This window comes from Rana temporaria, chromosome 3 (assembly GCF_905171775.1).
Source record: "Rana temporaria chromosome 3, aRanTem1.1, whole genome shotgun sequence".
NCBI lineage: Eukaryota > Metazoa > Chordata > Amphibia > Anura > Ranidae > Rana > Rana temporaria.
The window spans coordinates 464,069,342-464,095,568 of NC_053491.1; the positions used below are offsets into that span (position 1 = coordinate 464,069,342).

Here is a 26,227-nt window from a genome sequence, read left to right on the forward strand (position 1 = left end):
CCAATGCACCAATAGTGTGGGCGCCGATCAGCACGGCCCCCCCCGCCATAAACGAGGGACCAGCGGAGCCTAGTAGTACCTGCGGCTCCGCCCCCTGACGCAGGCCAGACCCCCCAGACTGCCATGAAGCCCAGAGCGACAGGGGCACCCACTGACAGACAGAGTCTCTCAGTTTAAAGGTACAGCATTTATCAGAATCACAACCTAGCAGATACAAGGGAAGAAAAACAACAATAGCAAAAGCAGACAAATGGATCCTCCTTTTCTTTTTTTTTCTTTTTTTTTTTAAAAGGAAAACATATATGCAATACAGAGGAAGTAAAAAAGGGAAAGAAATGTCTGGCCTGGGGTAGTGGAGCCGATCCTTCCGCAGCTTACATGTCATTCATAGGTGCTCCTGGCAGTTTGCGTTCCTATGAGGAAACTCTGCGATACGACCCCAACAGATCCACAGAGGGGTCTCCCAGCTTATTAGCGCTAATAGCGACCCAAGAACAGGGACTGCGCGCGGGAAAGGCTAAACCCGGCGGACGCTGCCGACTGCAGAGGTATGGACATACTTCAAACTCTTCACCAGTACAAGAAGGTATGGAGGAAAAAAAAGAAGAATGTTGGGGGATGGGCTATGCCTTTAATTTATTCTATTCACTAGTCCTGAGGGAGGAGTCGAGGCGGAGCTCTATCACTAGTATGCTGCCATGGAGGCACCAGGAAAAGCTCTTAGATCTGACCAAAACTAGCAGCTGTGCATGAGGGAGAGTCACTGATTGGCTGCCTCTTGCTATGCTCTTCCACTTAGCTAATGTGCTCTCTTCCACTTCACCATTGCTTTTTTCACTTTTTCCCCAAAAAACTAATTATTTAGACTTTGGAAGTTCACAGTTTGCAGCTTTGTTGAGGACTAGTAAGGCGTCATATGAAGTATTAAGTCAGTATAGTAGTAATACAAGAAAGACATGCAAGACACATGCAGTTGTCTCTTTAAATAAATATAACTAAAATACCCACAAGAAGGATGTTTGTGGTCAGCAGCCTAGGTAATCTGTAGAACCTAATATTTATTTGTCATACCATTGCACCACCAGCTGCATGGATTGCTGACACAGGACAGGATAGAATTACAAATTAATGCTTTAAAGGACTAATTCTGACCCTACTATGTGTAGGGTATAGTAGAAATTGAGATTAGTTGATTTTCATTTGTCTGCTTTGGTCATCCCGTTTCCCTGAGATGAATTGGTTTTCATTCGTCTACTTTGGTGATCCCATTTCCCTGAGATTGACTGTTTGTAATTCGTCCACTTTGGTAAATCCGTTTTTTTTTTTAATTTACTGTTTTTTTTTTCTTGAATCTACTTTGGTGATCCCATTTCCCTGAGATTCATTGGTTTTCATTGGTATACTTTGGTGATTTTGTTTCCCTGAAATTGATTGATTTTCATTTGTCTGCTTTGGTGATCCCATTTCCCTAAGATTGATTGATTTTCATGCTTCTACTTTGGTGATATCTTTTAACTAAAATGTATTGGGTTTCATGCATCTACTTTGGTGATCCAATTTCTCTGAGATTGATTAGTTTTAATTCATCTACTTTGGTGATCCAATTTCCCTGAGATTAATTAATTTTAATTCGTCCTTTTTGGTGATCCATTTCTCTGAGATTGGTCTTCATTCATCTGCTTTGGTGATTTAATTTTCCTGAAATTGATTGGTTTCCATTTGTCTACTTTGGTCATCCCATTTCCCTGAGATGAATTGGTTTTCATTTGTCTACTTTGGTCATCCCATTTCCCTGAGATTGATTGATTTTCATGCATCTACTTTGGTGATATTTTTTAACTAATATTGATTGGGTTTCATGCATCTACTTTGGAGATCACGTTTCTCTAAGATTGATTGGTTTTAATTCATCCACGTTGGTGATTTTTCTTCATCTACTTTGGTGATCCCATTTGCCTGAGATTGGTTTTAATTTATCCACTTTGGTAATCCCATTTCCCAGAGAATAATTAATTTTAATTTGTCCTTTTTGGTGATCCATTTCTCTGAGATTGGTTTCCATTCATCTGCTTTGGTGATCTAATTTTCCTGAAATTGATTGGTTTTCATTTGTCTACTTTGGTGATCTCATTTCCGGGTAGCTTTATTTTATAGCTCATTGACGGTAGTGGAAATTATCATGCCTTTCTATTGCTATAGCCTTACCTGCCCAAGGTTCCATGTGCTGTGCATTAAGAGCCTGCATGTCATCATTATAAAGAGACAGTTAAGCTCGCCATACGCTAATTGAAATATGTCTGGTCCAACAGGAACCCACCAAATTCTTTTGTGTACTAACCATCGGTTTGGACCTTTCGGGCAGCGGTCCATCGGTTCGATTTTAAAGCAAGTTCTAAAATTTTTGATCGAAGGACAACGGACCGATGGGCCATACACACGGTCGGTTTGGACCGATGAAACTGGACTTCAGGCCGTTTTCATCGGTTTGGACTGACCGTGTGTACGCGGCCTCACTGTTTGACAAGACGGTCAATGTATACTACAATATTTTCTTTTTTCCTTTCCTTTCCATTTGTTTTTAGAATAAGTCTAGATATGTGAAAATACAAATGCAGTCATGAGTCTAATTTATTCACAGATGTTGCCAAAAAGCGTAAAGCAAGATGGACATTTTATATGCGACTATCTGGAAGCTGACTTTATTCCACCTCATTCTGGCATTGTACTTCCATGACAACAGATGCAAACTGGATATGTCAGAGATGAAGGGGACAACAAAGATGGGAGACATCATGGTTGGCTTCATTATACCGTTGTATCTAGACAAGGTCTATGAACAAGTCTCCTTTACAGACAGGCCACCGAAAACTACCTGTGCTCTGTAGGTGGAGTATTACTATTTTAGAATTTCTGGAGTATAATTTGGAAAGTCAAAAGAAAAGATGAATATGGGTCTTCTAGACTTGCTCTACCACAGACATGTCCAAATTATTGGGATCTCTTTGCTAACTGGTGTTCCCTTTTCCAATTAAGAAAACTAGGTTAAGAAAGTAATGTAAGGGTCACTGAGCCTATACCTCTTCAACCCATAAGCAGTGTCAACAAGATAATCAGGATGGGTTTCAGTGTCCCAACAATGGAACGGTGGATGGACATATATCTCACTCCCTATTGTTTTGGTGAGATATATGTTCTTCTATGGCTAGCACAAGCATGGCCACGGATCCTTTATCAATTCTAAATGGAGATAACAAATATAAACATTTCCACAGTCACTACACATGTCTAAACAAATGTTTTACCTGTCTAGAGCTATATGCAGCTTAAAGTTATACGTAACCATAGGACTTCTACCCCTTATTTATAGAAAAATAAACTAACAGCAACAAGCATATTGAATTCAAGGTGTCAACATGATTGCTATCAGAGGACAAATCTGTTGCCATAGGGTCCTATCAGTACTTTGGCATATGTTTAAGTTCAAGTTGTTCTTATAATGTAAAGGTGTTGACAACAGCTACAAAAAAGCAAAACAATGTTTCAAGATAATTTTAAAAGATTTAACAAAAAGTTCCCTAGGTTCCTCAAATCATGCTTTAGTATAAAAAATTTAACCTTCTACATCCTGCACTTTACTACTGACCCATTACCAATGGGCAATATCAAATGAGATGACGTGAAGGGCAGAGCCAGGCTCTCCAACAGAACATTGATTGACATTTGCATAGATGGGCACCCTGGAATTTGGGGGGCCTGGACACTTTTCTTTACTTCTAAAGTTCTGACCCTTAAAGCCCAACTGAATTGTTGCTCTGGCTGCTGTTCACACCATGGCAGATCAGCGTGGGTCTCACTCTCTAGAAGTCTGATACGTCCCATGCCTAGTGCTCCAATTACTGTCACTTACATTCCCAGAGAAGTACCATTGACTGGAACACGGTATAGGTGCAGAAGCTTAATTGTGGTTTTAGATAAAGCTATTGGGGGAATTAAATTCAGAAACCAAATTAATAGCCAATTAGCAACATGCCACCCAAATTTATCCATGGGTATAAGTAGACCCTTGATGGCTGGTACTTAGGTGGCAAAGCTTTTGAGGACATATTCCCTAGGTATCCCCCTATAATTATATCCCACTTCTAGTCCTGATTTTTAGCAAGCAATGTTCTGCACTGTACATCAAGATATGAAATCTATAGGTTAACAAAAAAAATATCCTGACCCAGTTACATTGGTCCAATAAATATAGCTCATGACTAATAAGAGCTTTTTCTTAATTTTCTCCACTTTTCTTTATTTCTCTGTAAAGGTTTCACTTTGAAAATTATCAGCAGTTCCAGGCTTTAATATTTGCTGTAAATGAGATCAATGAGAATCCCAACATCCTTCCAAATGTTACCTTGGGATTTCAGGCCTACGACTCCTGCAGCGATCTTCATCTTGATTTAAAGGGTAGTCTACAAATGCTTACTGGACAGAGTCTGGCCATCCCAAACTATCGATGTAATGAGGCACCCCTAAGTTCTATTATTGGTGCATCTATTTCCACACATTCAATTGCCATGGCTCACATTTTGGGGCTCTATAGATACCCACAGGTAAATATTCTTAAGTTATTCTGAGATTCTTTTTAAGTGGAGTATCCTTATAAAGTTGACTTACTTTACAGGAAAGGTAAATTATTACTGTTATACTCATTTTATAGCACAAGTAAAAGCAAGCTCAATGGCTTAGTTGTCGCACCTTGGCCTTTGTAGAATTAAAATGAAAATGCAAGATCCACTTATTTTACAGCTCCCACCTCCTTCATGTGAAATAAGTGAAACCAATGAAACATTGGAAGAAAAATGTAAAACATATCTTACACATGGCTTTCAATTGCATCCTGTAGGCAAGGATGGCGTCACTGGGTCTTCTTTCTGTACCCTGGGAAAGCTGAGGATTCCAAATCTAACAAGAAGGTGCTGCAGCACTGTGCAGGAGCCCATTCTTGCGTCACTTGGGAGCCTCATCTTTTCTAGGATCCCTCAAGAAGGCCCAGTGGTGATGTTATCATCACCAGCTGCCATAGTAAATATTTTTTTAAATGCTTCTTCGAAAATGTTATTGTATTATTGCATTCACCAAGAATTATTACATAGGAGGGGTGATATGCAAGTCCCAGGGACACTGTGAGTATAGACCTGAGAAAGGGATCCTAGTGACTATTGTTGCTGTTAACCTCTAGTGCACTAGTATTAAGGCTTGCCTGGCATGGAACATTGCTTATGGTGTCCCAGTGCTGTCCACTTTATGTCCTACTGCTTAACCACTTCATCCCCGGACCTTATTGCTGGTCAAAGACCAGGCCACTTTTTGCGATTCGACACTGCGTCGCTTTAACTGACAATTGCGCGAGCTCCCAAACAAAATTGGCGTCCTTTTTTTCCCACAAATAGAGCTTTCTTTTGGTGGTATTTGATCAATTCTGTGGTTTTTAGTTTTTGCGCTATAAACAAAAATAGAGCGACAATTTTGAAAAAAAATAATATTTTTAACTTTTTGCTGTAATAAATATCCCCCAAAAATATATAAAAAAAAAATGTCCTCAGTTTAGGCCGATACGTATTCTTCTACACATTTTTCGTTAAAAAAAATCGCAATAAGCATTTATTGATTGGTTTGCGCAAAAGTTATAGCGTTTATAAAATAGGGATAGTTTTATGGCATTTTTATAAAAACATTTCTTTACTAGTAATGGCGGCGATCAGCGATTTTTATCGGTACTGCGACATTATGGCGGAAACTTCGGACACTTTTGACAAATTTTTGGGACCATTGGCATGTTTATAGCGATCAGTGCTATAAAAATGCATTGATTACTATAAAAATGCCGGTGGCAGGGAAGGGGTTAACATTAGGGGCGAGGAAGGGATTAAGTATGTTCCCTGGGTGTGTTCTAACTGAAGGGGGGGTGGACTGACTTAGGGAAATTACTGATCGCTGTTCATACATTGTATGAACAGACAATCAGGCATTTCTCCCCTTGACAGGACCGGGAGCTGTGTGTTTACACCAGTGTTTCTCAACTCCAGTCCTCAAGGCGCCCCAACAGGTCATGTTTTCAGGCTTTCCATTATTTTGCACAGGTGATTTTTATCAGTTTCACTGCCTTAGTAATTACCACAGCTGTTTCATCTGAAGGAAATCCTGAAAGCATGACCTGTTGGTGTGCCTCAAGGACTGGAGTTGAGAAACCCTGATTTACACACACAGCTCCCGGTTCTCGCTATGTAACGAGTGATCGCAGGTGCCCGGCGTGCTTTTCCAACGGGAAAAAAACATGCATGCTCGGAAACAAATCGACGCATGCTCGGAAGCATAGAACTTCATTTTGTCGGCTCGTTGTAATCTTTTATGTCACTGTGTTCTTGGCAGTTAAAAGTTCACCAGACTTTTGTGTGACCGTGTGTATGCAAGGCAGGCTTGAGAGGAATTCCGTCGGGAAAACCATTGTTTTTTTTCCCGAAGGGAAAACCGTCCGTGTGTAAGGGGCATTATACTGTTATTTTGGTTAAAAATGTATTCTATGCCCCCTGAAGATGTAAACCAACGAAACGTACGTCGGCGGCGGTACCTGGTCAAGTGTTTGCCTGACGCCATCTCCGATGCTGTGGTTGTCATTGAAGGCCGGTGGAGGCTTTCTGTATTTTTTCCTGTCATATGCTTTATCTGACTCTCTTTTCATCCAAAGAGGTCAGGTATTTCTGGTAAGCGCATTCATATTTTGAGCACTTTGGGTGATGCCCAAGTTGTCAAGAGAACCTGTTAAGCCCTGTACACACGATCGGTTTGTCTGCTGATAACAGACCGATGGACCGTTTTCATCGGACAAACTGATCGTGTGTGAGCCCCATCGATTTGTTTTCCATCGGTGAAAAAAATAGAACATGTTTTAAAATTTTACTATGTATAAAAAAACGATAGAAAAAAAACAATCGTCTGTGTGGAACTCCATCGGAGAAAAATCTATGCATGCTCAGAATCAAGTCGACGCATGCTCGGAAGCATTGAACTTAATTTTTCTCAGCACGTCGTAGTGTTTTACGTCACCGCGTTGGACACGGTCGGATTTTTGACTGATGGTGTGTAGGCAAGACTGATGAAAGTCAGCTTCATCGGATATCCGACGAAAAAATCTGATGAAATCCGGATTAGATTCCATCAGATATCCGATCATGTGTACAGGGCATAACTGTTGGATCTATTGCAACATATATATTGGGACTATTGATTTTGTTTATTCCTCACCAAGAGTGGGGAATTATTATGATAATGGTCTTGTCATAACACTTTAATGTTTACATACAGGTATTTAATTTGCACTTTGTATTTGTAGATCGATATCTATTAATTATTGCACTTTAGTCTAGCGCTATATATATTTTTGCACAATAGCAAATAATTATTACACTTCATTTTCAGAGGAGAAGCTTTATAGATAATAATTATACATAGTAATATTTTGGCGCGAAATAACTTTTCCTTACATGTATTCTATGCAAACAAAATAAAAAAGCTATCTATGATATTTCCCCAGGTAAGCCATTTTTCTACAAGTCCACTTCTGAGTGACCGGACCAAGTTTCCATCTTTTTTCCGAACTGTACCTAGTGACATGTTTCAGTCTAAAGGTCTGTCAGAGCTGGTGCTCCACTTTGGTTGGACATGGATTGGCTTGTTGGCCTTGGATAATGACTATGGTCAGCAGGGAATTCAACTGGTACGAAAGGGAATCCTTGAGGCAGGAGCATGCGTGGCCTTCATGAAAAACATTCAAATTGATAGACCAGATCGCAATGCTCCTAGCATTGTTGTGGATATGAAAAAGTCCACTGCCAAAGTTATTGTTGTCTTTTCTGATGCTATTAACTTACTTCCCATTGTGGATGAAATGATAAAACAAAATGTCGCTAACAAAATGTTTGTAGCCAGTGAAGCATGGGCCACCTCCAGCCTTTTCTCCACATATCCATATTCAAGTTTACTTTCTGGTACCATTGGGATAGCCCTTTACAGTGGAACTATTCCAGGGTTTAGGGATTTCCTCAACAAGAACCATCCCTACATGGATCCACAGGACTATTGGGTGAAAGACTTTTGGGAGAAAGTATTTAACTGCAAATTGGTGACTCAGAAGAACAGAACAGATTCTTTAGTCACTGTGAAAAATAAATGCACAGGAAATGAAAATCTGGAGGAGATTCATAATAGTTACAATGATGTCTCTGGCCTGCGGGTGACCTACAATGTCTACACTGCCGTCCATGTTATTGTCAGAGCCTTGGAAGATCTCAGAAGCTGCAACACAACAAAAGGATCATTCTCTCCTAACATTTGTGAAGATGTTAGGAATTTCAACCCATGGCAGGTATCTTTGAACCTGATTCATGTTAAGAATTGACCTTCTGATCCATTAATGATTAGCTTGTCTTTAAAGCCCAACTCTGGGCTCTGCCCCGCTTCACCATCCCTACATCCCACCCCACTCCAAGGGACCTTCCTAAGGGTGTTATTCTATTTATTTATTTTACTTACCTTTTACAAAGTCATCAAGCCAGTGACATGATCTCGCAGAGTCCTCTATCTTGTTGCCTGTTCTAAGGCTGGGTGGTCCTTAAAGGGTCACTAAAGGCAAAAAAAAAATGTTTTTTTTAAAAATAACAAACATGTTATACTTACCTCCACTGTGCAGCTCGTTTTGCACAGAGTGTCCCCTAACCCTGTCTTCTGGGCTCCCTCGGCGGCTGTCTCGGCTTCTCCTCGCAAAAGCTTTCTACCTTCATGCGAGCGAGCGAGCAATGTTAGAAAGCTTTTGCGAGCGCGCTTTCGTGATACAGCGGCGGGCATAGCCGCTGACTGTATCACTCGACCCTGCCCCCCCGGCGCATCATGTCATCCGCTGTGATTGACAGCAGCGCCTGCCAATGGCTGCACTGCTATCAATCTGCCCAGCCTAGCCAAACTGGGAAACTGAAGAAGATCACATGAAGCGCCCGGGACATTCGAAGGGTCAGGTAAGTAAAACGTGGGCTCGGGGGGGGGGGGGGGGCGGTACCATCAGATGTTTTTCCACCTTACTGCATAGGATGCATTAAGGTGAAAAAACATTTACCTTTACAACCCCTTTAATTATACACATAACAGTGCAGACATAGTGACATCAGCACCGCTCTTGGCCCTACACAGTGAATAAAAAGCCCCATGGTAACACCCCCTCAGGTGGAGGACCTATGATGTTCTGTACTCACAGCATGACCTCAGTAGGGATGAACTTCAGGTTTGAGTCGATGGAGATTTGACCAGAACTTTAATGCCGTATACACACGGTCGGAATTTACGACAACAAATGTTTGATGGGAGCTTGGTGTCGGAAATTCCGACCGTGTGTATGCTCCATCGGACATTTGCTGTCGGAATTTCCGACAACATTGGACCTGATCCTATGATTCAAACAGCTCCACAAGGACATAGGGATCAGTCCGGATCACCAATAGCAATGTTATCATTAGTCTAGCACTGTTAGGCCTCATTTGGATAATGACCAGATACTTGTACCAGATACAAGTCCAAAGGAGAAAGAAGATTTGCTGTCCAAGGCCCTCGACTTTGGAACACTTTGCCAACCTCCATTCGGTTGGAGGAGAACCACTTGGCCTTTAGGAGAAAGATCAAAACCCACCTCTTCTGAGCTCAAGGGAGAAGTGGTCAAACAAGCGCCCAGAGGCGATTCAGTTCGCATGTGTAGCGCTATATAAGTTTTTCACTCACTCACTCACTCATTTAGGATGGGCCAGGTTCACTTTAATCTGAATTTTTCATTTAACTGTCTAGACATTTGGAAATCCAAATGAAAAAGGCTTCTGTAATGTTAATGAATTTATAATGCATAGATATAAAATGAAGTGCACAACAAAATGAATTAATATCCTGAACAAGTCTATAGATTGTTTTTTTTGTTCCCTAACTTGCAGCTTCTGCGCTATGTGAAGAAAGTGACGGTGAAGCTGAGTACCGGGAGAGAGCTTTACTTTGACCAAAATGGTGACCCACCAGCAGCCTATGACATTGTGAACTGGCAGCTGAGCCCAGAGGGCACCATAAGCCACATGAAGATCGGCAGTTATGACTCCACCCAAGATAAGCCATTTACCATTGATTCAAAATCCATGGTACAGACTGTTAGGAATCCACAGATTTAGAACCAGCGAGGAGGGTAAATTGTGGGTCAAATGCACCTGCAACTGATCCTGAATGATCTGAGAAGTGTTTCAAATTGATGTTAAAAGCATTGTGCATTTACCAAACAATGCTCAGTGACATTGGCCCTTAAATTTACAATGTCGCCTTTTAAGGAAATACAATTAAAAGTTCCCTTATATTGAAGATTGCTTATACTCCCCTGTCCCACCAACATTTCTGGAATCTGAATAATCACCACCTAAATAGTCATCATATCCTACATACTTCTAGGTGCGTTGGATGCCTGGTTCCCCATGGCCATTCTCCATTAGACATGTGCATTTGTTTTCGCCCGAATGCATTTTAGTGCGAATTTCGGGAATTTTCGCGTTTCGCGAAATCCAAAAGATCCGACATAAAAAATGCTTTATTTTCGTTTCATTGCGACAACAGTTCTATATAGATAGAAGATTCGACATGACAGTGACAATAGGGATCTGTGTCTATCGAACCTATGGTTGAATGTGCCTAACCTAACTCTATTAGTCCAAGATTATTCGACATAGAGAGAAAAGATTTGACATGAAGATTCGACAAATTAGTCGCCGCGAGTGGACATTTATGGTCAAATGCTCTGTCCATAGGCTATAGAAGAATTCTGATGTTGGTTGAAGAGTAATAATAATTATTAAATATAATTATTACTAGTCAAACAACATTAGAATTCTACTATAGCTTGTGGGCGGAGCATTCGACCGGAAATGTACGATTGCGGCGTCATACAGTTTAGCTGCTTCGTCAAATCTTCTTAGAACATTCGACAGACACCATAAGCCTACAATTTACAGAGTCGACCTTAATTCGGATTTTCAGATGAATGCATTTTTTAACGAAACAAAATAAATAAATAAATAATTGGGCGCAACTAAATAAATGTATTTTTTGGACGAAAACGAATTTCCAAAACAAAATATTTCAGTGTGCAAGTGTCTATTCTCCATCCTTACATCGCTACAATATGAAGTAGTGACATGAGGGCCAACAGATGGTGGGGGAAACAGATATTTAACATGCCCAGTAACATGGGATATAAAGATTTTTGGCCAGCCATAGCCCTATAGTATAGTAAATCACTATTTACTGCGCTGTCCTTATAGGGCTATCAATAACACAGTGTTACTGCCATACACATCCTTATTACTTATGCATTCATGTGAAAAACAACACACAAAATAAAAAGTCCAAATAAATTCCAGAGAATGTCTTTTGCAATGTGTCTTGTGTTTAACCACTTAACCCCCGAACCATATTGCTGGTCAAAGACCAGGCCACTTTTTGCGATTCGGCACTGCATCGCTTTAACTGACAATTGCACGGTCGTCTGACGTGGTTTACAAACAAAATTGGCGTCCTTTTTTTTCCCACAAATAGAGCTTTCTTTTGGTGGTATTTGATCACCTCTGCGGTATTTAGTTTTTGCACTATAAACAAAAATAGAGCGACAATTTTGAAAAAAATGAATATTTTTTACTTTTTGCTATAATAAATATCCCCCCCAAAAAGAAAAAAAAATATATATATATATATATATATATATATATATATATATATATATATATATATATATATATATATATATATATATAAAATCCTCAGTTTAGGCTGATACGTATTCTTCTACATATTTTTCGTAAAAAAAATCGCAATAAGCGTTTATTGATTGGTTTGCGCAGAAGTTATAGCGTTTACAAAATAGGGGATAATTTTATGGCATTTTTCTTATTTATTTATTTTACTAGTAATTTGTCGGCGATCAGAGATTTTTATCGGTACTGCGACATTATGGCGGACACTTTTGACACATTTTTGGGACCATTGGCATTTTTATAGCGATCAGTGCTATAAAAATGCATTGATTACTATAAAAATGCCACTGGCAGTAAAGGGGTTAACACTAGGGGACGAGGAAGGAGTTAATCATGTTCCCTGGGTGTGTTCTAACTGAAGGGGGGGGTGGACTGACATGGGGAAATGACAAATCGCTGGGTCAGCTGTGTATAACTGCGGCGGCTGGTCGGAAAGCAGTTAAAGCACTCCGAAATACAGTGCCTTGAAAAAGTATTCCCATCCCTTGAAATTTTCCACATTTTGTCATGTTACAACCAAAAACGTAAATGTATTTTATTGGGATTTTATGTGATAGACCAACACAAAGTAGCACATAATTGTGAAATGGAAGGAAAATGATAAATGGTTTTAAAAATTTTTTTTACAAATAAATTTGTGAAAAGTGTGGCGTGTATTTGTATTCATCCCCCTTTACTCTGATACCCCTAACTAAAATCTAATGGAACCAATTGCCTTCAGAAGTCACCTAATTAGTTAATAGAGTCCACCTGTGGGTAATTTAATCTCAGTATACTGTAAATACAGCAGTTCTATGAAGCCTTCAAAGGTTTGTTAGAAAAGCTTAGTGAACAAACAGCATCATGAAGGCCAAGGAACACACCAGACAGGTCAGGGATAAAGTTGTGGAGAAGTATAAAGCAGGGTTAGGTTATAAATAAATATCCCAAGCTTTGAACATCTCACGGAGCTCTGTTCAATCCATCATCCGAAAATGGAAAGAGTATGGCACAACTGCAAACCTACCAAGACATGGCCGTCCACCTAAACTGACAGGCCGGGCAAGTAGAGCATTAAGCAAAGAAACAGCCAAGAGGCCCATGGTAACTCTGGAGGAGCTGCAGAGATCCACAGCTCAGGTGGGAGAATCTTTCCACAGGACAACTATTAGTCGTGTTCTCCACAAATCTGCCCTTTATGGAAGAGTGGCAAGAAGAAAGCCATAAGAAGTCCTGTTTGCAGTTTGCGGCACTATTTTTTTCACTGATACCAATGGTGGGGCACTACTCTTCCAATAGACTATTCCTCCCACTGACACCAACAATAGGGCACTATACTTTCCACTAACACAAACAAAGGGTCATATTTTAATTTGTTACATTTCATTAGTTCAAATACGACATTCATTTTTTCAAAGCTTCGGATAAATTCATATTCGTTACGTACTCTAACAGCTAAATTTGAAAGGAAATTCCAATACCTATAATTTAATAGTAAGTAATAGTTAAGTTATTATTAGTTAATTATTATTTAAGATTTACAAATTTGGAGTTTTAAAATTTTTAAAATTTTGTTCTTATTTTCGGATTTTAGAATTTCCGAATTTCTGAATTTGCAAATTTCTGACATTTCAGATTTTAGAATTTACGAATTTACAAATTTTCGAATATTCAAATTTACAAATATTCAAACTTACGAATTTACAAATTTTTGAATATTCAAATCTACGAAATTACAAATATTCATATATTTTTTTTAATTTGTTACATACTCTAAGCAGCTCAATCATTGGCTGGTGTAATATAGTAAGTAATAGTTAAGTTATTATTAGTTAGTTATTATTTCAGATTTACAAATTTTTGGATTTCCGTTCTTATTTTCAGATGTTCGAATTTCCGAATTTCCGAATTTGCAAATTTCAGAAATTTCAAATTTACGAATTTACGAATTTTCGAATATTCAAATTTACGAATTTTTGAATATTCGGATTTACGAATAATAAAATGTACGAATTTACACATTTTTGAATATTCTGAAAAATTTGTTAAACAGGTTTTCGTAAATTCGGCTATTTCTGCATTAACGAACTTGTCGAAGATCGTTAAAAAACTAACTAGCGGACAGCAAGTGGTTAACCTCTGGTGCAACTGCACTTTGCAAATTAGTAAATCAACCCTATAGTGTCCTGATTGGCCCAGGTTTTTCTTTCCCCAACCAGTTCTGCATGATGCAGGAATTAAAAGGAGGCTGATGTCAATATAGAGTCGGGTACTTGCCAGCTTTATGTCAAATACATTTAGTTTTTTTTTCTAATAATATAATATAATAATATAAATCTTGCATCAGTGTTTATTTTTATATCTATCTGGATATCAGTTTTAAATACAGCATTATATTTATATAAAAGAGTATACATTTGTTCTTTCTCCAGGTACCTACCTCAGCCTGCAGTGATAGCTGTCCATCAGGATTCAGGAAGGTCTCTATAGAAGGACAACCAATCTGTTGCTTCCAGTGTGTGCCCTGCCCACAGGGAGAGATCTCCAACCAGACTGGCAAGTAAAGACCTGAGCTCATAGACCAGTGATGGTGAACCTTGACATCCCAGATGCTCAACTACACTGCAGAGTGCATGAGCATCATGGGAAATGTAGTTCCAAAACATCTGTGGTGCCAAGGTTCACCATCACTATCATAGACCATCTAACCTTTCCATTTCCAACCCGGAAGCTGAAAGTTACACTTTCTGCTCTTGAGAGTGGAGTTATAGGAGACCTATCAAGCCTCAATCAATAGGAGAGCAGCAAGTGTTGACTACTTTTTTTTAAAGCAGAACTCTACCCATAATAACTTGATTAAAAAAAAGGTCTTTAGCATAGTTTCAGTTTCTGGAGACTGCCATTTTGCTGAAGCCCAGAGCCACTGAGCAGCAGAAAATTTTTAAGGCTGTCAGCAGATCGGCCTCTACAAATTTGGCACAGTGCCTCAAAATAGAGAGCAATTGACCATGTGCCGAACAGAGTGTAAAAGCCTGATTCACATCTATGCAGGTTGCAGTTTGCATCTTCCAGGTGCATTTTGCGTTTTTCCAATACACATTTTTGATCCATTGAAGTCTATGGAACCAAAAACCAGAAAAAAGTCCCAGGCCCTTTCCATAAAATGCACAGATGTGAACGACATCCATAGGAAACCATGATAAATGGACTGAAGTGTGTTCCTGAAAAACTGAAAACGCACTAAAAAAAATGCATAGGTGTGAACCAGGCCTTAATGGATATTAAACAGTATAGGCACTTATTTTTAATGCTTTACACAGCTGAGGAAGTTGATATAACGTAACGCGTCCGGTGGTTTAGGAGCCTGAAACATCACGTCGCTCATCTGCTGTTCATTCCTAAAGATTGTTACTTCATGCCGTTTTTTGTCTGGCCAAATGTGAGTAGCCTGACTTTTGCTTCTTTTAAAGAATAAATCCACACATTGCAACAGTGAGCACTTAGTCTGTGATTATCTCTTTACATGCACCTGTCCTTTGCGGTTTGGTTGTCTTATGAGGATCTAATACATCAGCCTGGTTCCTGTTCATGACCTGCCTATTTGATTTGCTTTATTGGCCATCTGTTAACTCAGTGGTCCATATATGAAGGTGAGAGTAGCCATCTACAACGGTGGAGGGATCACTTCAAAATTTTGGTGGATTGTCACGTGGTGGAGATTTATTTTCGTTTAATTCACTCATCTTCTGACACTTATGGACTTTTGGACTGTTTGTTTGAATTGTATTTAATTTTTAATATTTTTCTATTTTATTTTTTACACAGCTAGACCCGCAAAAGACCTGCCAGCCTGAAGTGATCTAGCAGGACTTAAGACTTTGGCGCTGGCTGCATGCAAATATGCAGCCATAAGAGCGCATATTTGCGTGAATTGCGGTCAATATAGCTGTGCTAAGAGCACACGTCCTGCATGTTCCCGGAACAGTTACTGGTGCCTAACTGAAAGCTCCCAATAACTGCTGGCGATCATAAGTTTTTGGAATCACGTGACAGCCAATCATGGTGGTTACGTGGTCTTAAGCCCGGCCGCCCCACCTCTCAGCATCCTTAACTTCTTAAAAGGCTGCTTTATATATGTGTGGGCGCGGTTTCTGTTCACCGGTTCAGTTGTGTTTCAGGTCCGAATTTTTGCCTGACTTTGCACCTGGACTGGGCCCAAAAACGCACAGGACTCTTTTGGAACCCACAATGCAGTCCCCCTAGACATGTGTGAACTGGCTCCATTGAGAACCGGTTACACTCACATGTCATGCAAATTGGATGCAAACCCGGCAAATGTGAACCGGTTACACTCACATGTCATGCAAATTGGATGCAAACCCAGCAAATGTGAACCGGTTGCACTCACATGTCATGCAAATTGGATGCAAACCCGGCAAATGTGAACCATGTGCAATTTCTTTCATTCCAAATTCTCATTTTTTTTACGAATTTCATTAAATTTGTTAATTCAGAAATATCCAAATTAACAAAAGCACATTTAATGAATTTTTCTGAATATTCATAAATTCAAATATTTGAAAATTCGGAATTTCGTAAATTCAGAAATTGGAAATGCGAAGATCCAAAAATTCTAAAATCTGAAATAATAACATTAATAATATTTAACTATTACTAACTATTAAATAATATGAAAGTTCAAAGGGTGAGGTGCACAAAACATGTATACCATTCAATTTTGTGGTATTTTTTTGCATTTTCAATACATTTTTATGTGCAGCAATCTTCCAACCATTAAATTATTGGTATTAGAATTTCCTTTCAAATTTGGCTGTTAGTGAATGTAACGAATACAAATTTATCCGAAGTTACGAATTATGGGGCAGATCCACAAAAGAATTACGCCGGCGTATCTATTGATACGCCGGCATAATTTTAAATTCCCCGCGTCGTATCTTTGTTTTGTATCCACAAAACAAGATACGACGCCATCTCGGGTCGATCTGACAGGCGTACGTCTTAGTACGTCGTCGGATCTAAGCTGCAATTTTTCGGCGGCCGCTAGGTGGCGTTTCCGTCGAAATCCGCGTCGAGTATGCAAATTAGCTAGTTGAGATCCACGAACGTACGTCCGCCCGGCGCATTTTTTTACATCGTTTGCGTTCGGCTTTTTCCGGTGTATAGTAAAAGCTGCTGTTATGAGGCGTACTCAATGTTAAGTATGGACGTCCTTCCCGCGTAGAAATTTGAAATTTTTACGTTGTTTGCGTAAGTCGTTCGCGAATAGGGATTTGCGTAGAATGACGTCACCGTCGGAAGCATTGGCTTGTTCCGGGTTAATTTCGAGCATGCGCACTGGGATACCCCCACGGACGGCGCATGCGCAATTAAAAAAAAAACGTTGTTTACGTCGGGTCACAACGTATTTGCATAAAACACGCCCCCATCACAGCCATTTGAATTCCGCGCCATTACACCGCCAAAGATACACTACGCGCCGCTGTACGAGGATCTGCCCCTATCTGAATAAACAAATGCTGTATCTAAACTAATAGAAGGTAACAAATTAATAATAATAATAGTGTTTTATTATTATTATTATTATTATTATTATTATTATTATTATTATTATTATTTATAATTACTTCATTCCGTTACATTTGTTTAGATGCGACATTCGTTTTTTTGGACAATTTGTAACTTTGGATACATTTTCATTTGTTACATTCACTAATAGCCAAATTTGAAAGGAAATTCCAATATTTATAATTTATTAGTTAGTTATTATTAGTTAGTTATTATTATTGAATTTTCAGATTTTCGTTCTTTTGAATTTTCAGATTTTTGAATTTTGTGATTTTCAAATTTCAGAAAGTTTGAATTTCCGAATTTTTGAATTTCTGGATCTTTAAAATTGCAGATTTTCAAATTTACGATTTTTTGAATTTTCTAATTTATTATTAGTAAGTTAGTTATTCTTTAGAATTTTTGGATTTTCTTTCTTATTTCTGAATTTTCAAATTTACGAATTTATGAATTGCGATGTCCTCCGGCACCCGCTGATTGCAGAGAAGACACACAGGACAGAGCTCTGCCTTTAAACAAGAGCTCCAACGCTACAGCAGAGATGTGATGGATTTTGTTAAAGAATGCATTAGAATGAATTAAGGTAAAAAACCTTCTGCCTTTAGAACTACTTTAATTTACTAAAGGCAAATAGGCTGTTCACTTTTCCAGGGAAGTTGAACTTTGCAAGTGAATTTTACATAGAACGTGTGAAGGTGGTGAAGTTTAATTTCACCAAAAATACTCATTTACAAGCAAGGAAAACAAAACAAAAACAGAATTTTTGCTTGCACATGATTGGATGATAGAAGCCAGCCGAGCTCCACCTCATTTACTAAGCTCTGAGTCAAATTCTCTTGTAAAGTTCAACTTCCCTGAGGGGCGTGGCCTGGAGCAGCATGTGAGCGGACGTCTTTCCTAGCAGCTCCGAGATCCCTCTGAACAATCCTGCGCCATCATGTGATCCTGCCCTTCTAATCCGGCTATAAACTTTGCTATTCCCTTGGGGAAGCCCCTGGGATACTTCTGGGAGGAATCTGGTGGATGGGAAGGCGAAAGAAACAGCCCGCGGTCAGGATGAATGTCACCACGCGTTCCGGCCATGATGGCCGCCGCAGCGTCGCGCCACTCTCCTCCTTGGCATCTACGCCGGAGCTCTTTGCTGAGGACCCTGAGACATCTCCCCCACCTTCTCCTGGGACCTCCACTACACCAGCACTGCCTGCTCCTGGGTCGCCCAGCGAGGACGGCCTGGAGGAAGGCCCGGAACCGGAGCCCACGCTGCTGGCGGTCCTCAAACTAATGAAGGTAAACCATTCTGATACTATGGGGAAGATGGAGGAGCTTAAGCTGGACATTACTATAATGCGCCAGGACATGCACAAAATGCGGGACCGGGTCACGGAAACGGAGCGCCGCATCAGTGATCTGGAGGACACTGTAGGCCCAATCCATCCTACTGTGAAGGCCCAGGGCACACAAATTCGATCACTGGAAGATAAAATGGACGATTTGGAGAACCGCTTGCGCAGGAATATTCCTGCGCCTGGTGGGCCTTCCTGAACGGGTTGAGGGATCTGACCCGGTGGCTTTCCTGGAGAGCTGGTTCGTCCAGGAGTTTGGAGGGGACTGCCTATCCCCCTGCTTTGTCCTGGAGCGGGCCCATAGGGTGCCTGGCAGGCCGCTGCCTGCTGGAGGCCCCCCTCGCACTATGATAATGCGCCTCCTGAACTACAGGGAGCGGGACTCTATCCTGCGTGCTGCCCGAATTAAGGGGAGCCTCAAGATTAACAACGCCTCTGTGTCCCTCTTCCCTGACTACTCCCCTGCTGTCCGCGCCTCGAGAGCCAAGTACCAGCATGTCAAGCAGAAACTGAGGGAGAAGACCATCCAGTATTCTATGCTGTTTCCTGCGACGCTGAGGGTGGTGCATCAGGGCCAGGTGCATTTTTTCCAAACCCCTGCTAATGCTTTGTCCTGGTTTGAATCCCTGCACCAGCCTGGCCGTGGATCTGACAGGGCGTCCGACGCTTGATTCCTCTATTTTGTTCATTTTTGTTTTTCATTTATTCCTGCATCCGGTTTCTTTTTCAGTTGAAGTGCTTCTGGGGCAGGAGGTTCTAGCTAATTGCTGTGGCAAGAGGACATAGGTCTCTATAGGAAGAATGTGCTGCTATAATTTTGCCAATAACTATTTTTTTCTTCTTCACTTCATTTCCATTAGTTTAATGGACGTTGACTGTTCCAATTTTGCCTGCTGGCTTGCTAGCGGTGGGCCATGTACCTAGCAAATACATGTAGTTCAGGGTCAAAGCCAGCCCCTCGTTTTTGGGTTCTGGCAGGGGTTAAAGGTACTGGGCTGTTGCCTAGACTGTGTGTGTTTTGGGGTCTGATTGTTTGCTTGTATACGGTGATGAGTGTGGTGTGCCTGTGTGTGTGTCTGTGTGTGTGTGTTCGTGGCCCTCTCTCTGCCCCCACTTATGCCCTGTCTGGGATGCTGCTAAATGACTTGCTTTGTGTTTCAGTATGTTTAAAGCTTTAACATGTCTGTGGTAAAGTGTATCTCCTGGAATGTCAGGGGGTTAAACTCCAAATTTAAGAGAGCTTTATTATTTAACTTCCTCAAAGTACACAATCCCCATTTATTATGTCTGCAGGAAACGCATCTTTTGGGGTCAAAGGTAATGGCACTAAAGAAGTGTTGGGTTATGTATGGTTACCATTCCACCTATTCTAGTTATGCAAGGGGGGTGTCCGTGTTGGTGCGGAAAGGTCTCCCTTTTTCTTGTGAGCGGGTGGTGTTGGACCCTAAGGGTCGGTATGTGTTTCTCCAATGCACGGTGCACGCCACGCCACTGTTGTTGGTGGTGGTATATGCCCCCCCCCCCTGTCACGGCGGACATTTTCACGGATTTAAGTGTGCAATTTGCCACTTTCCCTGTGATGGCCGCCCTTATAGTGGGGGACTTCAACTCGGTGCTCGACCCTGCTTTGGACCGATTGAGGCCCATCCAGTATGAATCTAGGTTGTTTAGTCAGTGGTGTACCTCCTTTGGCTATGTAGATCTCTGGAGGCTTAGCCATTCTGGGACTCGGGACTATACATGCCAGTCAAGGACGTACCGTACTCTTTCCAGGTTGGACTATGCTTTGGGGACTCCAGATTTGGTCCCCATTATACAGTCGGTTTCCCACATACCTCAGACACTATCTGATCATTCTGCCCTGGCGGTGGACATGGTGGTAGGACACAGGCCCTCCTTTCGGGTGTGGCGGCTCAGTCCTTTCTGGATCTCCACTCCTGAATTTCAGGAGCCGGTCCGGCAGGCTATGTCCCACTATTGGGGGGACAATGCTGGCTCGGCCTCATTTGGCCCCACTTGGGATGCCTTTAAGGCGTCAGTGCGGGGCTCGTATATTTCTAATATAGCTCGGCACAGGAGATCCTCCCGGGCTGCTCTTTTGGCCTTGGAATCCTCCCTGGAGAACGCCAGGGCCCGATATTCTGCGCTCCCCACCCCGGACTCTCATGGGGCCCTGGTGGGGGCGCACAGGGCCTTGGACCTTCACAGGGTGGATGCAACGCGGAAACAGCAGTTGTCTCTGTCAGCCAGGTTGCTTGAACATAGTGGAAAGAATGGTAAGATGTTGGCATTTCTGTCACGCACGGAGTATGTGGATCGGACGATACCCCACATTCGGCTGCTGGACGGCTCTGTCACGTCGGACCCCTTAGCCATAAATCATGCTTTTAGAACCTTTTATGAGAACCTATACACTGCCCCACTGAGACATTGGGATTCCTTGAATCCCTTCAGTTTCCAGTCCTGGAAGAATCGCATACTACACTCCTGGACAAACCCCTTACGGTAGAAGAGGTCACTGAGGCTGTTTATTCACTTCCTCCCAATAAGGCCCCTGGGTTAGATGGCTTGCCCGCCGAATGGTACAAAAACTATGCGGAAGAGCTGGCACAGAGGTTACACTCCTTGTTTGGGCGGGCTCTGCAGGAGGGTGAGCTTCCCTCCTCCATGAGCGAGGCCCTTATTGTGGTGCTCCCTAAGCCCGACAAGGATAAGTTGTTGTGCGGGTCGTACCGCCCCATATCTCTATTAAATAGTGACGTAAAAGTGCTCGCCAAAATTCTGGCCCTAAGACTACAGAAGGTTATTCTGCACCTCATTCACAGGGACCAGGTTCATGCCCGGAAGGAGTACGTACGACAACATCCGGCGACTATACTTGCACATCCATAGGGCGGAGGCCTTCAAACGGGGTGGCCTGGTGCTGTCTCTGGACGTGTTAAAAGCCTTTGACACAGTCAATTGGTCATTTTTATGGGAGGTCATGCATCGCATGGGCTTCAGCACTCAATTTATTAAGTGGGTCCGCTTGCTTTATACCAGCCCTAGGGCCAGGGTTAGCACTAATAAAGATGTTTCTGATGTTTTTGCTTTGCAGAGGGGTACCAGGCAGGGCTGCCCGCTCTCGCCGCTCCTGTTCGCGTTGGCCATTGAGCCCTTGGCTCTGGCGGTGCGACAGACGGCGGAGGTGGGTGGCATCTGTTTTGGTTCTCTTTCTGAAAAGATTTCTTTATATGCAGATGACGCCCTAATTTACCTGGATGGCACTGAGCGGTCCTTTGTCTCTCTGATGGGAGTGGTGGAGGGGTACGGGAGGGTCTCTGGGTTGAGGGTGGGCTGGGAAAAGTCGGTGGCGTTCCCTATAGGTCCTGCACTTGATTATTCATACCTCTCTAGGTCTAAATTGTCCATTCATCCTACTTTCAAGTATTTGGGGATATATATTAACGCAGACCTGTCTTCTTTTGAAGCTCTCAATATTGCCCCTATTGTGACACATATGGAGACCAGGCTTAAAACCTGGGCTTCTCTACCGCTAAATCTCATAGGCCGTGTAAATATTTTTAAGATGATCTACCTACCCAAATTTTTATATGTATTCCGGGCATCCCCAATTTTTTTGTTAAAGAAGCTTTTTAAGAAAATTAATTCGATTCTGTTTGGCTTTCTCTGGCAGGGGTCGAGCCCACGTATTGCTAGGGCCTCTCTCCAGGCTGCGAAGTTGGATGGGGGTCTGGCATGCCCTAACTTGAGACAGTACTTTATAGCGTCTCAGCTTACGTATGTCTAAGATTGGTTCTTGGAGGCCTCCCCGTCCTGTTCCACCGCTCTACTGACCGCTCAGGTGGGCTCCAGGGACATGTTGGTTGATGACCTACTCAGGTCAAAGGCCGGTAAATGCTCCCGTAACTCCCCGATAGAGGTTAGCTGGTCGGCTTGGCACGAGGGTAACGGGGTGCTTACAGATTCGGGCGGGGTGTCCCCCAGGGCCCCCCTGTGGCAAAATGCTAATTTCCCTGAGCTCCTGGGTCATCCGGACTCGGGGTGGTGGACACGGATGGGTGTCACGCGTGTATCCCACATTTTTGTTCATGGCCAGTTTATTTCTTTTGAGGAACTAAGGGCACGTAATGGTGTACTACAGCAGAGCTGTCTGTTCAGATATATGTCTCTCCGCCACGTGATACGGACTCAATTTGGGGGTCTGACCCAGGAGCTCACGGAATCGCCTCTAGAGGCGCTCTTGTCATACTCAGATATCGAGAAACTGGTTACAACGTTTTACACTCGCCTCCAGGCGGCGGGGGTTAAACCCTTTCAGATCGCTAGACGGAAGTGGGAGGTGGACATTCTGGGGCTGTCTGAGGAGGGGTGGGAGGAGGCCTCGGAGGTGTGCTTCCTTGATCTTGTGGGGTCGAGTGATCAGTACGTACAATTCAAATGTATCCATCAGCTTCACTATACTCCTGCCAGATTGGCCCGCATGGGTCTGATGTCTAGTGCTTCCTGTCCCAGGTGTGACTCCACTGAGGCTGATTACTTACACATGTTTTGGTCATGCCCTGCTGTTGTACCGTACTGGAGGGACTTGTTCTCTTTTTTTAAGGACAATCTACATGTATCGGTTCCTCTTACTCCGGAGACTGGATTGCTGGGGGTGCTTAATGACTCTATACCTACAACTCATGCTCGAATTCTGATACGAATTGTTTTGTTCTATGCCAGGAAGTTGATATTATTGCATTGGAAGAGCACTTCTGCACCGGATATCCAAATGCTATACCGTATGGTTAATAAGGTTTTACCCATGTTTAAGTGTGTATATAAGGGCAGGGCTTGTCACAAAAAGTTCAGCAAGATCTGGCAACCCTGGCTGGATATAGCGGACTCCTTCTGGAAGGACACCCCGCTATCCCAGCCATAAATGGCTGTGGGTGGGGGGGCCATGGGTGGCTCTGATGGTCGCAGGGTGGTGGGAGAGAGGCAGTGTGTGGTCTGGATGTGGGGGGAGGGGGGGGGTGGGTAGGGAGGTCTGTATGGGGTGAGGTTGTGAATGGGTGTGTGTGGATGTGTGTGATTGGTGGGGTACGCTCGGTTGGGTTTCTAACCGTTATTTCCACTGTTTGTCGTTTTCTTACGACCAAAAGCCAAATTTGGCCCTATTAGGGTGCCCCGTAGAGTATTCTCCCTCCGTTGAGGGGATGGGGTGCTTAAGCTCAGGGTGGGGTAAAGGTTTATTGTTTAGGACTGTTTGACCTGTGTGTCATTCTATGGCGATACTGTACAACAAATGTGCATTATAATTTTGTTGATTGTGCCTGCAGAAAATCAATAAAACATTTTCAAAAAAAAAAAAAAAAAAAGTTCAACTTCCCTTGAAAGTTGAACAATCCTATTTGCCTTCAGTAAATCGACCCCCAAGTATGAAGAAGGTGACAGGGGAGAAATGTATTTTTCTATAGTCCTTCTAAAGCCTCGTACACACGACCGAGTTTCTCGGCAAAAACCAGCAAGAAACTTGCTGGGAGATATTTTTTGCCGAGGAAACCGGTCGTGTGTACATTTTCGTCGAGGAAACTGTTGAGAAACTCGATGAGCCAAAAAGAGAGCATTTTCTCTATTTCCTTGACGGGAATGGAGAAACTTGGCTTGTCGAGTTTCTCGACGGCTTCACAAGGAACTCGATGAGGAACTCGATGTGTTTCACCCGTCGAGTTTCTCGGTCGTGTGTACGAGGCTTTAGGCCTAATCCTTTCATTGATTAGAAAATCGTTTGTTTTTCAAAAAAATTTCCAACATGTTCGATTATTAAAATTCAATTACTGCACGAAAATCAGCTGTTGCTGCAGCCCACTAATGGTGCGAAGTACGAATGAAAATTCTTAGATAAGATTTACGAAATTAAATTCTTTCGAAATTCGACCCATATATGGCATGCCTTAGCAACAAACTTTTTTTTTCTTCCTTACAGATTCTCTTGATTGTTTAAAATGTCCATGGGACCAATGGCCAAATTCTAATAGGTCAACATGTCTCTTGAAGAACATAGAGTATCTTTCATATGAAGATCCATTGGGAGCTGCATTTGCATTTATCAGTGTCGGGTCCTTCCTGGTTCCTGTTGGTATTTTGCGTCTTTTCAGCCTACATAAGACCTCCCCCATTATTAAGGCAAACAACTACTTTCTAAGTTGTCTTCTTCTAGCATCTCTCTCCCTTTGCTTTCTCTGCTCTTTGGCCTTTATTGGTTATCCAAGAAATGACAGCTGCTTCATGAGACAGACTACCTTTGGTATGGTCTTTACCCTCTGCATTTCGTGTATCCTGGCAAAAACTATAACAGTTATTTTTGCTTTTGCTGCCACCAAACCAGCCAGTAGACTGAGTAAGTGGACCAAGCCTCAAGTGACGTACATCATAGTTTTTCTCTGCTCACTCATACAGTTCATATTGTGTGTCTCTTGGCTAGCCCTTAGCCCACCATACTCTCAGTACAACCTTCAAGAAAAACCTGGAGCAATTATTGTTGAATGTAATCAAAACTCTTCTGTTGCCTTTTGGACCATGCTAGGTTACCTTTTTCTCTTGGCCACCAAGAGTTTTATTGTTGCTTTCTTGGCCAGGAGCCTCCCGAACACTTTCAATGAAGCCAAGTTAATTACCTTCAGCATGTTGGCCTTCCTTAGTGTCTGGATCTCCTTCATTCCAGCCTATCTCAGTTCTTCAGGGAAATATACTGTTAGTTTAGAAATCTTTGCCATCCAGTCATCAACTTGGGCACTAATTATCTGTATCTTTTTACCAAAATGTTATATCATATTGTGGAGACCAGCCTTGAATTCCAGAGAATGTGTTATCGGCAAAGGAAGAAAGAGAGATGTATAGGAGGGGTATATACAAACTGGCATTCAGCTTACTATTTTCAAACTGATTTACAAAAATCCAAATTGGCTAAGACTAATTTTTAAGGTTTATCTTTGTAATTGTTTATTCTCACCTGCATGTACAGTATAGTGATTTAAACTTGTGTTTTTGTATGCATTTGAAAGCAACCCTGGTGTGACATCACCACAAAAAGAAACTGAGAATATATCGCCTATCTTTTTCTGCATGTGAATAAAAAAAAATCAACTCAATCCAAATCAAGCTTTCTAAAGACACTCAGATATCTACTGTATATAAAGTTTTATTAGAATTGTCAGACCGTTTATAATATATTAATGAAACAGTATTGTATTTATGAAATTATGCAAATCTTGGTTTTGGGAGATTTACCCTTTTCCATAAATACCAACAAGAAAAGGTTAGTTTAAGACAAGCTATTTTTAAGACAAGTGACACAAATTATATGCTTAAAAATATATATTTATTAAAGTGGTTGTAAACCCACTATTTGGACTTTTACCTACAGGTAAGCCTATAATAAGGCTTACCTGTAGGTAAGGAGAATAT

General features: G+C 41.8%; 1 protein-coding gene across 1 annotated transcript; it reads left to right on the forward strand.

Annotated features, from left to right (window-relative positions):
- The first annotated feature begins 2,663 nt into the window (after nt 1-2,663).
- Nucleotides 2,664-25,803, forward strand: LOC120930606 (extracellular calcium-sensing receptor-like). The gene is made up of 6 exons (XM_040341780.1): nt 2,664-2,881; nt 4,310-4,598; nt 7,580-8,410; nt 10,014-10,211; nt 14,255-14,402; nt 24,747-25,803. Exons 1-6 carry the CDS (start codon nt 2,664-2,666, stop codon nt 25,658-25,660), a joined length of 2,598 nt encoding a protein of 865 aa, XP_040197714.1. The 3' UTR covers nt 25,661-25,803.
- Nucleotides 25,804-26,227: the final 424 nt, after the last annotated feature.

Excerpts from the sequence above, each read along its gene's own strand:
- LOC120930606 (XM_040341780.1), top strand. The coding sequence starts at position 2,664 with ATGGACATTTTATATGCGACTATCTGGAAGCTGACTTTATTCCACCTC. Across the intron at positions 2,882-4,309 it reads CCGAAAACTACCTGTGCTCT|GTTTCACTTTGAAAATTATC; the intron begins GTAGGTGGAGTA and ends TTCTCTGTAAAG. Across the intron at positions 14,403-24,746 it reads AGAGATCTCCAACCAGACTG|ATTCTCTTGATTGTTTAAAA; the intron begins GCAAGTAAAGAC and ends TCTTCCTTACAG.